The sequence below is a fragment of the Accipiter gentilis genome, chromosome Z (genome assembly GCF_929443795.1).
Source record: "Accipiter gentilis chromosome Z, bAccGen1.1, whole genome shotgun sequence".
In the NCBI taxonomy this organism is placed as follows: domain Eukaryota; kingdom Metazoa; phylum Chordata; class Aves; order Accipitriformes; family Accipitridae; genus Astur; species Astur gentilis.
The window spans coordinates 47,789,588-47,804,073 of record NC_064919.1 but is presented as its reverse complement, the minus strand read 5'-3'; the positions used below and the strand labels follow the sequence as shown (position 1 = coordinate 47,804,073).

At 39.7% G+C, this 14,486-nt stretch overlaps 1 protein-coding gene across 5 annotated transcripts in view; it reads right to left on the bottom strand.

The window, feature by feature from the left end:
• The window catches only part of SMC5 (structural maintenance of chromosomes 5), a 53,709-nt gene that overhangs the window by 8,503 nt on the left and 30,720 nt on the right, over nt 1-14,486 (bottom strand). For 4 of the 5 annotated variants that reach the window (XM_049795477.1, XM_049795478.1, XM_049795479.1 and 1 more), the window contains 4 exons: nt 10,081-10,204; nt 6,961-7,083; nt 1,046-1,171; nt 272-367 (listed from right to left, as the gene is read on the bottom strand). In XM_049795477.1, coding sequence (XP_049651434.1) covers nt 272-367; nt 1,046-1,171; nt 6,961-7,083; nt 10,081-10,204 — 469 coding nt within the window. Of the gene's footprint in view, nt 1-271; nt 368-593; nt 745-1,045; nt 1,172-6,960; nt 7,084-10,080; nt 10,205-14,486 lie in introns of those variants that run through there. The other variant, XM_049795481.1, reaches the window with a different exon arrangement.

Here is a 14,486-nt window from a genome sequence, read left to right as displayed (position 1 = left end):
CTGAACAAGACACCTTCCTAGCTGTAAAGCAAAGAACTGAATAGCATTGCTTATTTCAGGATACTGCAACTTTTTTTTTTTTAAAGGCACAGAACACACTGTTCTTTCAGAAGAACCTACTTAAAATTCTAATAGATGCAGAATCTGGCATTTACAGCACATTGTTCCTGCTGTCTAGCTTATTATACCAAGAGATCTAGCACAGAGTGGGAAGCGAGTACAATACGGGTGGAGGGGGAGGAACAGAGGGCGGAGGGAAAGCAGAAGATACCGAAGCATTCAGGCCTGTGAAACAGGAGGCCCTGGTTTTCTCTTCATTCAGAAAAGCATCAATTTCCTCCAACGTGGTAGGAAGAGCCTGAAAAGCCTAGAAGAGAAAGGATGCACATGTTACATAGCAATGCTAATGAAGGACTCAAGTTCGCTAAAAAGAAATTGAATAAGCCATAAAATATTCTAATACTTTTAATCAGGATGTCACACATTCAAAACTTAACACAGGAAGATTCCCTCACAAACTATTCTGGACAAAAAAGGCTGGAAGTGCTACTACCTAACAAAGATTCACAATTAATTGCTCCTTAGTTGCCTACCTTGTGCAGGTACAGATGCTCACAGACTTGGTATAAGCCAGAGGCTATGCTAGTTAAGCCATGCAAATACTTCTAGAGGTTGGGAAGACCTCCAGGTAAGTAGGCTGGCCCAGATTTCAGTTCTTTTGCATTGCTCCATCAGACCAAGATGCTAGAAAAATATGGCCTCTAATTATTTCTATGAACAAAAGACTATGGATTTTAACTGAAATTTCAGATCAAATTTTCATTCCTCTGTGCATAAAACAAAATGATATAGGATATCCCAGCACTATTTAATGTGCTTTAAAAGGGTAAGTGACAATATATGAGTCAACAGTAACAGAAGTACACATGATCCTTTACTGGTAGCCTTCTAATAAAAAATATGTAATATTCTTTGCTGGAGAAGTTAGAATGGTGTACAACATCCGAAATTTAAGAGATATGTGAAGATTTGTTTTTGTACATACAGTTTGAAATTCTTTTGGAAGACGTTGATCCGGACTGAGTTTGCAGACCTGTTGAGCTTTTTTCAGCAATTCCTTGCAGTTCTCTGTAAGAAGTCGCTTCCTCTCATCCAGTTCACAAAATCGTTGCTGTGAGAAAAGATATTAAAGATATTAAAATACACTTTTTTTTTTAAAAACTTTATTATAAATTTCCAGAGGTGACACTAGCAGACTGGCAACAAACAGCATCCGAGTCAGGGAATGTAGGTGAAATCAGACTGCTTAAAGATCGAAAAATCTTTGTTTCAACACACAGAACTCATACTGCCTCTCTGCTCAGAGTCAACAGATGCCAAAGTAAACGGATCAAAAGCCTGTTTTTTTAATATAGCTAAATTTATTTTCTCTCAACTAGAGGACTGTGCATGTAGATTCAATACATGCCTCAAAACAGGCTATTTTACAGGAAATCTCCTATAAGCCAAAACACAACTACTGTGAGCCTTCTTTTTATTAGCTCCCATTTAACTGTATTTACTGCTTAGGAGAACATGGTGGACATGATGTACACCAAATGGTATTCTAGCTGAAATTTTACAGAGTAAACATAATTATACTATCAGAAGTACTTTCCTTGCTGTTTCATATTCTACCTCTGTAATACAGCCAGCAAAATACAAAATGGAAACACACATCATTTTTAAACTAGTGCTGAAAAATAAGTGAAGAGCAGGTACCATTTCTGGTTTTGAACACTGGTGTCAAGGCTAAACTCTTTAGAACTTACTACAGGTAAGTGGCCAGCCCAGCCCTGTGACTTTCACAATACAATGTTACCACAACAGTAGTTAAAATACAATACACAAAATATGATACCTTCATGAAACACTAAGTTAAAGATTATCTCAAATAAGCATTGTTCAGGCAAAAAACTTGGGAAGCCTTAAGTATCTCCTCCCCTCTGCTCCCAAAAATCTCACTCGCCTATCTCTATACGCATGGTCCCTACCACAGGCCTGCTGCTTCCAAATGCTGAGCTGGCAGTGCTTGAGAGTAACGGCTGGCTGCTGTCTCCCAGCTCGGGTAAGCACCCAACTGGAGATAGCTGGGAACTGCCAACCACTTAGAAGTGAAAAGGAGTACATACCAAGATACTGGAGCTTTTAATCCAAGTTATTTTACTACACATCTGCTCAGTGATTACACACGCAATGTATCATTCTAACAGACAGTTACACCATGGGAATACACTGTTTTCATTTCTTTTAAAGGCACAAAATTCTAACTCAAAATCCATACACACAGTATTTTGCTTCAGAACTTTCTTCTGAAAGTTTGGAAAGTTTAATTATGTTCCTACATTTGGGAGAGCTTTATCTTCTTGTATATTTCAGTTAAATATGGGAGCCCTCCAGTGGCACAAAAGTTTTGAAGTGTTCATTTGGAGATTATACAGTTAGATAAATGTTTGTTCTACATTTTTAAAATACAGGACACAGACACTGATAGCAACTCGCATTACTTTCTGGCAATTTAATTAATCTTTATTTACTATATACCACAGAAGCAGTAGTAACAGATACAATCATGAGTGAGCATGAGTGGAGTTCGCACACTCAAGAATTAGGGTTGCCATTCTCTACAGAGTGTATCAACTCAAAAAATCCTGTTTTTCCTTCCCTCCACCAAGTACTAGGAAATAGATTTTGCATTAGAGGTAAGCATTTCACAATTTTCACAAACACACTGTAAAGATATTTTTCTGCACTGTGTCGATGTTTTCAGAAGGGGGGGGGGGGGAAAGACTTTTTTAGATTTTATTTTAAACACCCCCCCCCTTCATAAAGTCTATTGAGAAGGAGGGAAATGTCACATGGGGGCAAGAAGGACTGGCATTACAGCTGTACAGATAAAACAGCAGTAAGTGGAGGATGGCCCTCCTTTTGGTTACAGCCAAGATCTTATGTCATTCTGAATTAGCACAAATAAAACTCTACACCACAATGCTTATGTTGTATTACGTATCTGTGTATGCTCTGTAATACATTCAATAAACAATTTTTTAGGAACATTTTTAGAAAGTTCTAAATTAAAACTGGACTGTATTTTGAATCTGAGAAATTTAAAAGCCAACTGGCTTCACCTGAAATATATTTGACCTTATAATGAAGGCAAAAGATCCAGCAAAAGGCAACACACCCGTACTTTTTTATACAAGAAACATGAATTTTATACTTATGTGTTTGACCATTTCCAGAGCCAAAGTCAATTCTGAATCATCTGAAGTGGGGAATCTCAGCTCTCAATGGTACATAAAGCTCCCACCTGAAAACCTGCAGAGCTGCATGAAGCAGGATTTTAAGCTGATCTCTAGGCACTGAAAATCTGAAATAGATTCAACGTTGAATATGCCTGACCAATGCCTAAGGCAAGTAAAATTCTTCAGGGTGTGAAAAGGAAAATACATGTTTGGGCAGAGGAAAACCTCAGCATTCAGCAGGAAGACTGGGAATCAATAGACATTTGATGTGGTTATGAAGCATGTACTAGAATAAATGCACTGACAGTTCAACAAAAAGGTTAAGTCTCAATTTTCTTTCAGCTTTACCAGCTGATTGTCATGGCCACATGCTAAATAAAAGTTAGATAAATATAAATATATGATAATACCCAAGTTTTGACTCCTTCTCCCTCCTATATATTCAAAAGTGCATGGCAATGTTAAGGTTCCTGTTGATCTCCTGAAGATGCCTCAATAGAACCATCTAGATAAAAAAGTAACTCTAAGTAGAAGGAAATTACTGGTTTGAACACAGATGCTACCATGAAAAATCATAGCTAGACAGAGCTGTAAATGCGTTTCAGCCAACAGCATAAGAACTAAGTTGGAAAGAGCTTTTATCTGGGAAAGTTCCATACTAGTGCAGGGCTGCAATTACAGCTTCCTGAAAGGCATGTACCAAACAGCAGAAACCATTTATATTCTATATCCACAAGCAGTTTGTATTCTGTCATACTCATCAGTATTGCAACTGGTTTTGTGCAAAATAAGAAGCTAGTTAAAGAAAATACAGTTACCAGTAGCCAACCTTTTCTCATGAATTAGTGTTTGCATGCATGCTTGGTGACAGCATTTAATTATTTGAAGTTTGGAAATTTATACATAAAAACCTATCTACATTTTCTTAAAACTTGGCTTAAGGAGCAAATGCTATGGTGTACGTACTGAGTATTAATACCAATTATTTAAACAAATTTACACCAAATGAACTTGAAAATTAACAAGCTATCAAAGCAAGACAATCAGGCAAGACTCTTTTGAAACAACCATCATAAACATGCAGGCAACTGTGCCAATTATCCAATGAGCAGAGGTGGCTAACAATCCTCCCTAATGTTCAGTATGGGTCACAAACACATTTGCTTCTTATGCTTATTAAATAAATTAAATACAAGGAGTTGTCAAAATAACACTAAGGTTCCCACTTGAACTGCAATGACAAAACACAAATCCCAGAAATCTGTTGTTGCTATCTTGACTTGTTCGAAAACATGTACTTTTTTGGCCTTTCCAGCTAAGAGGTTAAAAATACACCCACACCATAAAGCAACAAACATGCTGCTGTCTCCACAGTATCCCAGTGCCAAGACCTCACAAAAGGAACATACGTGATCTTCTCTTAGATGTACTAAGTGGGGTTTGTGTTTGCTTCAAATCTTAATCAGATACTTAGGTATTATAAAAATTCAAGATTGCTTGACAAATAAACACCATGAGTAAGCACTAAGTATTAACAAAGTTTTGCGGCTTCTTTGGCTGATACCCACCATTCCAATTTTAATGAATGCATCACAACTAGCACATGACCCACAAAAATGTCTGATGATTAAATAAGAGAATTAATGGTCTCATAATTGTAACATTTAGGCTCCAATTTAGTTCACGACACAGCTTTTGTACAACATACTTATTTCTATTCCTGTTTGGCTTCCTCCTTTGTTGCAGGTTTATTTATTTTATAAAAACATGCAGTAACTGTTTGCAAGACTTCCTTGAAGTGTTGCAATGGCATCCTCACAGGCAGCTTTGGAGCAAGACTACCTTAACACAGGACTGCTGTAGAAAAAAATTTATCACAGCCAAAGCCACTAAGAAGTTAGAGGGAAGGGCCAATTTAAAGATACTATTTCAAATTACACTTAGAGATGAAGCTGAGAAATACTGAGTCTTCCCCATGAAAGTGCATCTCTTAAGGCTGAAAATAAGAAATAACACTGAATGTACAACATACATCATTCACAGGGCAATACAGGAAAGAGGACTTCTAAAAAACAGGCTAAAGACTTAATTCAAAGATTCAACATCCAGCAGTATATGGGGAAATGTGGCTTTGGACTTCCATGTACGTGAAAACTTAAGATGCACTTGAATACTCAGAATAGTTTTCCTCTGGAGCAGTTAAACTTCTCAAAATTCTAATCACTGGGATTACTGATTTTACAGGTTTTTTTCTGTTTTAATGTTCCTAGAACCAACCAGCCAAAATATAAGCTCTGATATGATTCCCTCTACTTATGTGGTTGAATGTACCCCAGTAATGACTAATACGACCTCAGCTAACGCAAACACATCTTCACTACAGAAGGAAGCAATTTTTGTTTAACCAAGAATTATCAGAACATTTACCTTACAAGTCATCTCTACTGATCTGATCAGACCTATGCACCCACCTATGCACCAGGCCAAGCTACTCTATAAATGATGACGAAGATGGGGACAGAGAGAACTAAAAACATTAAATAAATTTCCCAGTGATGATACACACTACTCACATGAGGTTCACAGCTTCCTAATACATTCTTACTTCTCACTGAGCTCCAGCAATGAAGCGATTTGCACTGGATTTTGATAAAGCCTGAATAACAGCCGCATCATGTGAGAGAACTGATGAAATAGTGATTTTCCAAGTACCATGCTGGATGTGCCTCTGTCTTCAAGTTACTTTTTGCTCCTCTTAGGAGGTTCTCCTCTTCCTAATTTTCTGCAAGTGATGACACTTATAACCTCAAGTGGTTTTCTGAGTACATGCGAAGGCCATTATTTTTGGAAGTGCATATCCATCCAAAATAGCTACCACCTACCTTTTGAACTGCTTTCCAATTTAACAGCATATTTTTTTTTGTGGATCAGATTGAATTAGCAGTATGTTATAGTTAACCTAACTCTTGCAAGATAAGGAAAAAACTTCCCATCCTCAGACAGTTTTTTCCCTAGTACATCGGCAGACCGTACTACTACACAAATACAAAAATTGAGTTCTATGCACCAATCCACGAGAGGTCACAGCATCCTCTGCTCTTTGAAAAGAGTACTTCCCTTTGGAACTAATTCCTCTAAGACTGCCTTTTAACCTGAACACAGCATAACTTCCTAATATGATCAATACAAGGACCATTTATCCTTCTTTCTGTCCCCCAAAAAAGGCATTTAATTACAGTAGGAGGAAATAAGCTATGAAACAAAGGTAAAACAACTCTGCTCTACTCTGACACAGTACTTTCTGGTTCATCTTGAGCTTGCACCTCCCATGTGAGTTTGGGCTATTTGTCTGTGACAGACTCAGAAGAAAAACAATACTTCCAAATAACAGCTAGCCTTTTTACAGACACTATGCATTATAATAAAAAGATCCAGAACATGATGACTGTTCAGCACATTTTCACAGAAGCTTAGCTGTCTTAATTGAGGAAGGCAAAGCTCCTATTCAGCTTTAAATGAAGAGGCTGAAGTCAAACTACAGAAATGAAGGCTAAATATTTAGTAGTACCAATATCCATTTCTAAACAAGACACAGAAGCATCCTTTTCTACACCATAAAGGCTTCCACAGAAGATGTTTTCACAGTAGATATCCCAGTATTCATAGCAATGGTTACCTCTGCAGCTCTCAGCTGTACACTTCCTTCATTACACTCTGATTCTAGTCTGTTCTTCTCAGCAGCCACTGTAGTGCTCTGAAGAACCAAATCTGCTTTGAGGATGTTCAGCGATATGCAATTCTACACAGGAAAACAGAAAAATGTTATTTTTTTCCACAAGAGACTCAAAACTGATATAATGACTATCAGGCTTTAGAAACTATCAATTTTTTTGTCATAGCACACAATATCACACTGTGTTCAGCTCTTCAACGCTGCTGTCTGTCAAACTAAGTGAATAAGAAAGGTGACTTACTGGTGACCCAAACTCTTCAAGATGTATAGTCCCCATGTACTTTTAATCTGTAAGCATATACATATCACTTGCAACCAAACATTTTACACCAAAAAAGCACATTCTCTTTCCCTACAGCATATACTCATGTGTGAAATGTAAGAAAAGACAAAGCCATCTGAATTCTTTCTTGGAAACAGAATGAAACAGGTAGATTTTGGTGGACTTCTTAAGTCACACACAGAGATGGAAAAAGGTCAAAAAATAAACACATTAAGATATATGCCTCTCTCACTGACAATGCAAGATCACTGACCAGATGTACAGTGACTCTGGTGTCTTGTGTCTTAACTGGAACAGCATATGACAACAGAAGGAGGCTCTATTTTGGAAGTTTCATAACAGGCTTTAGTGATCCCCAGGACCTGGTTGGACAACTTTGACATTAAAGTGGTTGTGTCTTTAAATGAGTCAGCCTCAGGAAAGGTCTTGAGGCTTCAAAATCAGCAATATATTCTTGACTGTGCGAAGCGTAGCTTCAAACCTCGAATTATGGGGCACGGAGAACAACAGTTTGCCTTTTTTTTTTTTTGTGATGGTCATATAAATACAAGTGAATCCTCTCTCAATGAAGGGAGGACAGGGTTCCAACTGTAGACCTAGGGGACCTACGGGATGAAGTTTTGAGATCATAACAGTGAGCCAAGGTCTGAGATCTTTACTATTGTCATTTCAACACAAAGTTTCTACAGTGTCAACTTGGACATACAAATAAGTTTATTTGTTTCCAACCCACTTAAACAGTTTTAAAACAATTATTAGAGAAGTAAACTGAAAAAAAAAAGTCATAACAAAAGGAGATGAGATGAAAAATGGAAAGAGTTAAGATTATTCAAAGACAACAGCACAAAGAGAACTACGTGCAAAAGCAGTGCCAGAATCTGAAACAGTGGAACAAAGCTAGTTCTGTCAAGTGGTTGTAAAGTATTGATGTGTACTAGGTATGTGCCAGGTACGCTCTGCCTTGTGTATTTGTGTAAATATACATGCAGCCTGTCACTCTAGTTGACTGTTCTACACAAGCCCCAGAACTCTTAAAAAAGTAGATCATATTGCCACCACACAAACACATATAAATCCTATACATGTTTTAAATTTCTTTTTGTGGTAGAAGTGAGTATTTCTGAAACATATGACTACCTAAGTTTTTATCACTTTAATAGCCTACAGCGAGTATAAGTACAAAACCTATTGAAGAAAGTACATAGGCTGCCATGAACTTGGAAGCATTCATGAAGTTTTGTTTCGGGATGTCCAGAAATGTATGGATTTCAACAATTTTGATAAAACATATAATGAAACATCCTTCTTGTATCTGACTGTCTTCCTCTCTTCAGCGTGTACTAGCATATATTTCCTACAGCACACAAAGAGTGAAAATTAAGCTGATACATAACTGAAATAAATCCCTTTTGTAATCAATAATTATTTAAGGCAAATACTATGCATCCTCCCCTACACCCCTGGTATACTGAGAAATAGACAGTATGTGTCAAATCTGTGTTCCTATGCTGGGTGAAAAAGAGATTAAGACACTCCTTCAGGCAGGTCATGCAGCAGTCAGTAAACAACTTCGGCTGCACTTTGCAACAGCAACACACTTGGACAGTTTACATAGTGGGAAATGGGCATCAAATACAAAAATCAAAAGCATATTCTAGAAAGTCCTGTTTTAAATACAGAGCATTTGTACAAGTTTTGAGAAGAGTTACTTTTCAGTACTGTTATTACCTGCACAAGTTCTGTAAAGTAATCTACAGCCTAAGCAACCCTTTTAAGATGGCAGGTGTCGTCTGCCATTCTTTGACATTTTCAAAATTGCTTTGGCTAATTGACCAAAAGGCGATGTCTAAAACACTCCAACTGTTGCAGTTGATGCCTATCAACAAACAGAAACAGCCCAACCATTTGGAATGTTTTTTTCTTTACTTATTATATAAATACCAGCAACTGAAATGTACTGAAATCAGCCTCACTTCAAAGGTACTACCCAACTCTTCTCAGGGGTAAGCAAGAACACATTTCCATGTTAGTAAGGCATAGCAAAGGAACAACATACATGCTCAAAGTGGTTGCAAGAAGGACACCATTTTTTGATGAGTGCAAAAGCACAAGCAGATTCGCTTGGAACTAAAAGTAACTGTTTATTGTTTCTTAGTTAGTAAAAAACAAACCCTAAGAAAATTCACCTTGCGGCAGCTCCCATTATTAGGGCTCACAGGCTAAGCTAAAGCAACAATTAAGTCCAGACTGTTTTCTTCTTTTTTGAGTTAAAGAAAACCTCATGACATTGGAGCCTGAGAGTTGAGTACCTCTCCCATCTTAGCCCTCTTCCACAAACACAGATCCTTATAGTTTCAGGCCAATTTTTCACATGACTAACGACTACTTTCTTTTTTCAATAAAACAACAACAAAAAAAGGGTGAATATGAAGTAGGCTGGAAGCAACAGTTCACAGAATTATGCAATATTCTGGAAGTGTACAGGCTGAAATGGTTACAGAGTTCATTCCTAGTTCATTCCTGTATTTACTGAATGAGACCATGGGTTTTAAGACTTCAGTCACTGAGGGTCTAAATCAATGCAAGCAAATGATCTACAAATCAAATCAACGATAAATGAACAAGTTCAAGTTCATAAAATCTTCAAAAGATGTTTACCCTGAAGCAAGTTAGCTCGTAAACATTTACAGTAACACATCCAAATATCGCATATCTCCTACTTAAGTTACAAGAATTGGACTTTTCACAATAGTGGAACCACACAAGTTAAAAATACATACCTTTATGTGATGCATTAGTTCAGTAACAAGCCTTGCTTTTTGGATATTTATTTCTTTGATCTTTACATTTGCCTGTTGATATTCATCCTCTAGGCTGATAGCATCTTCTTCTAGCTGTCTTAAACTATGGGGGGAATCAATATTTGATTAATTTTGATTAGAAATAAATTGTACAAAAATTCTTAATCTTGGTGATGAACCAACAGTTAGCAAGAATAGGAATTTGTATACTTAAACATTTTGAACATTAGAGGCATTCCCAATCAATGCTCTTTAAACCTAAGAAATTCAAAAGACAAAGAATTCGTAACCAAAGAAACTTTCATTTTGGCTACTAAGAGCACCACTCAGCAACCATACTCCTCTACTGCTGTACATTTCAGATTTAAAAAATAAAAAATCAGCGTAAGAATCGACATTTTTCTTCTTCTGCTAGTTCCATGCAACAATACAACACAGGAGAGTTCAGCAGGTTTGCTTAACTCTTTTTATGTGTACTAGTAAAAAAACTTGTGTCCTCAACCTTCACATGAAATAATCATGTTTAGTGAGCTGCAAAGCATTTGGAGATCTTCAAAAACGGCCAAACAGCCCAAGAGGATGATCCAGGAAACTAGAAACCAACAATTCTTACTTTGATCCCTGGGAAAGTTGTGGAGCAAGTCCCCTCAGAAAATAATTCTAGGGGCATAAGGGAAAAGGTGATAAGGAAGAATTAGCAAACATTTACCAAGGGTACATCATACCTGATGAACCTAATCATAAAACAACTGGATGACAGGAGATCAGGTTGCCATTTACCTCAAGCTCACCTGCACACCCAAAAAGGAGAGACAACAGCAAGTGGGGGAAGCCCAAATAATACCCTACCCCAACCACCCCCAGGCCCATCACAGGAGCCATCAGCCCATGAAATACCCATCTCCACAAACCCAGAGCAGCACAGGGGCACACTAGCAGGCAGGAACCCAAATTAAGCATGCAGAGGAAGGGACACCCTGTCCCAGGACAGCCTCAGCATCAGTGTCCAGGTGTGAAACCCAACAAGGGAAGTCGCCACCACAGCTCCCTCTGGACTGAGGAGTGCTGTTCCCTGGGGGTATAGGAACATTACAGGATGCAGCAGAAAAGCATTTTGTGACTGCACAGGACTTACTATTGGATATTCACGAGAGAAAAATATAGGGAAAGGGAGGGATCTAGATGACTTGGAGTGGAACAAGTGTGGGAAAATGGAGGGATATGGGGATAAAAGGGACAATTACATGTAAATAGCTGGCTAGTCAATACGGTTGTCCAGCCATGCCCAGTTGGCACACTCTCTTCTTACTCAATTCCATTTTTCACTTTTTTCCTAGGTGAGGGACTCTGTTCAGCATTCATGTGTGTGTATGGGAGTCTGAGTGCAAGCAGCTATAGTCAGATCACAAGTCAGAGGACAGGGCCTGCCAGTCTGTGGTGCCAGCAACTGGAGACCAGAGTGAGTAGACTTAAGTGACAGCCAGTGGAATGCGACCACAGCTCAGTGGCCAAGAGTCCATGGTGCCAGCACCTGGTACAAGTGCAGGTATGTGTGTGATCCCTAGCCAAGACCAAGACAGACTAGCTGGCAAGTAGGTAAAGTGGCCTGGGAACCAAGGGGGTATGTGCGTCACTAATGGTGAGACCACAGGAAGAGATGGCTATTGGAGGGACCAGGGTAGTCCAGCCTGGCTGCCAGAAACCATGAGATCTGCTGTCTTTAGGGGTAAGACCTGCTGGCATGTGTATGTATTTAAGGGTAAGTTGACAGGGGTACTGGCTACTGGGGGGGGGGCTGTGTCTAGGGGAGTCATGGCTACCTCTGCACATTTGTATGCCTGTGTGTCTCTGAAGGCAAGACCACAGAGTTAACTACTGGGAGACCAGGGACTCCCAGCGAGTTCTACATGTGCAAGCACATGCGTGAGTGAGGCAGCCTGTACAGGCAACAGGAGCAGGGCTGCAGCCTCGGCAGTTTGCATGTCCAAGTACCAGCAAATGGTCCAGCAGCAGCTACTGTGTAGACTCGGTGTCTGGACCCAGCTGCTGATGGGATCCACATTGCCCCTATACTATATATCCATAGGTTTCACTAAGGGAGCCCCATCCCCTAGGAAGAGTAGGAACATGATGAGGGCACTGGTGCTATGTTTGTCCAATTGCCCTGTGTGGCCATCTGTGCTGTATGTGAATATGTTCATACGTGCTGTTTAGACACGTTCACACAGAGCACATCTACTGGGCAGACAGGCTCAGCCTCACTACTGGTTGCACTTGGGAGCATTAAGTTGCATCAGCCCCACCTTCCTCTCAGGCTGCTAGATCCACACCCATTCCCCTAATTTTCTTAATGCTGTCTCCCACAATATTGTTGTACTCAAGTTGGAAGACGACAGTCTGGATGGATGGAAGACTACACAGGTTAAAAAAAAAAAAAGTGGTTGGATGGTCAGGCTCAGAGGGTCATGGTTAGTCTGTTATATTCTGCCTGGAGCCCAGCATCAAGTGGGGTCCCACAGGATTAAGTTCTGGGACCTGTCCTGTTTAACATCCCCGCCAGTGACATGGAGGAGCAGACAGAGGGCACTCTCAAGTTTTCAGACAACACTAAACTGGGGGGTACAAGAGGCCTGCTGTTCTGAGGGGTCTGCTGAGGCTGGAGGAAGGGGTCCACAGAAGACTCATGAGATTCAGCAGTAACATATGCTGAGTTCTGCCCTTGGGAAGAAAGTGGCTCTGGCAGTGATAGAGGCTTGGGAGAAGGATACTACCGGCAGAGAAGCTCTGCAGGGAATGACCTGAGGTATTGGTGGACAATAAGCTAAGCATAAGCCATCAGCGCGCCCTGGCAGCAATAAGGTCCCCCAGCATCCTTGTCTGTATGAATGGAAGCATAGGCAGGTAGAGAGTGATTCCTCCTCTTTGTTCAGCATTGCACCCAGTTGTGCCTCCTGCGCCAAACATCAACAAACTGGAACAAACTTGAAAAGCAAACAAGATGGTCAGGGGCTACAGCACAGGCCCTGCAAGGACAGGATGAGGGTGCTCAGCTTGCTCTCCCTAGACAAGAGACAGCTTCAGGACACCTAACAGCAAGCCCCCACTATTCTTCCCACAAGGAAGCCACTGACAGGATGAAACCAGGCTCTTGTAAGAGGTGCATAGTAGAAGGACGACAGACAGTGGACCTAAGTTAAAACAAGAAAAATCCAGACTAGATGTCAGTAGAAACCTTTTCCCCATAAGGACAGTCCAACCATGGAACAGGATGTCCAAACAAGTTGTGCAGTCTCCATGGAGACTTTCAAGATGCAGTGGGATACAGCCCTGAAAACCTGGTCTGAATTCAGTGTTGACCTTGCTCGGAGAATATGGCTGGACTACAGACTACATGAAGTCCCTTCCAACCTAAGTGATTCTGTCACTGTGTATTACTTTCAAAATTATATCTAGCTTTATTCAGATAGTCATATCAATTAGAAACATGAATATTTGAAAATAGTCATAGTCACTGCAAGTATTATTTATATAATTTCTATCTCTACAGAAAGATACTAATTGTTTTGTATAATATGGATAACAGCCTTGTCTGTAGTTGTGTCAGGATTCTTACCCCTATTCAAATTTAAAAGAGTGTAATTATTTTTTCAAAGGAAGGATTTAATCAGTATTTTAGGTGAAGGGTCCACCTCCTGCCTTCAAACTGTATTCTGTATTCTAGTAAAACACCATGACAACACATGTATCCCTAATAAGAAACCTGAGAGCAATACTTGGCTTTGGGGCTAAGCTCATATCCACACTGTTTAAAGCTGCTTCTTTTCAAGCAAACTGGACACTTGAGACTATACAGCAGTTGATTCTGGTCCCTCTAACATCCCTGCAGCCCTATTTTTCTCCCTCCCCCCCCCCCCCCCCCCCCCCCCCAACACTCTTTTCAGTTTAATGTACCATAAGTAATGCAGAAGTGACTGACCAGCTGCGTGGTGCTTAGTTGCCGGCTGGGGTTAAACCACAACACATGCCCAGGTTCTCTGTTATGACAAAGCAGTAACAGAAGAACTAATTGCAGAGGCCCACAAAACCAGAAAATACATTAAGACAAATACTGTGGACAGTCAGGGTCCAACTCAATCCCTGACATGCTTACTTAGTACCATTTATGTCCATTATGGTATTAACTAGATAAGTGCTACCAAGACAGAAGACAATGGTAATATTTGAGTAAATGAGTGCAATGACCTCTCACTGGAATCCTATGAATTTTTTACATTGTTACATTGTTTCTCAATTACTGTCTTAATCTCCATTTCTAAAAACCTTCTTTGTCTTATCACCTGTGTCTGATGCTCAACTACTGGTTGCTTTTAAGTGTAAAAGCACAC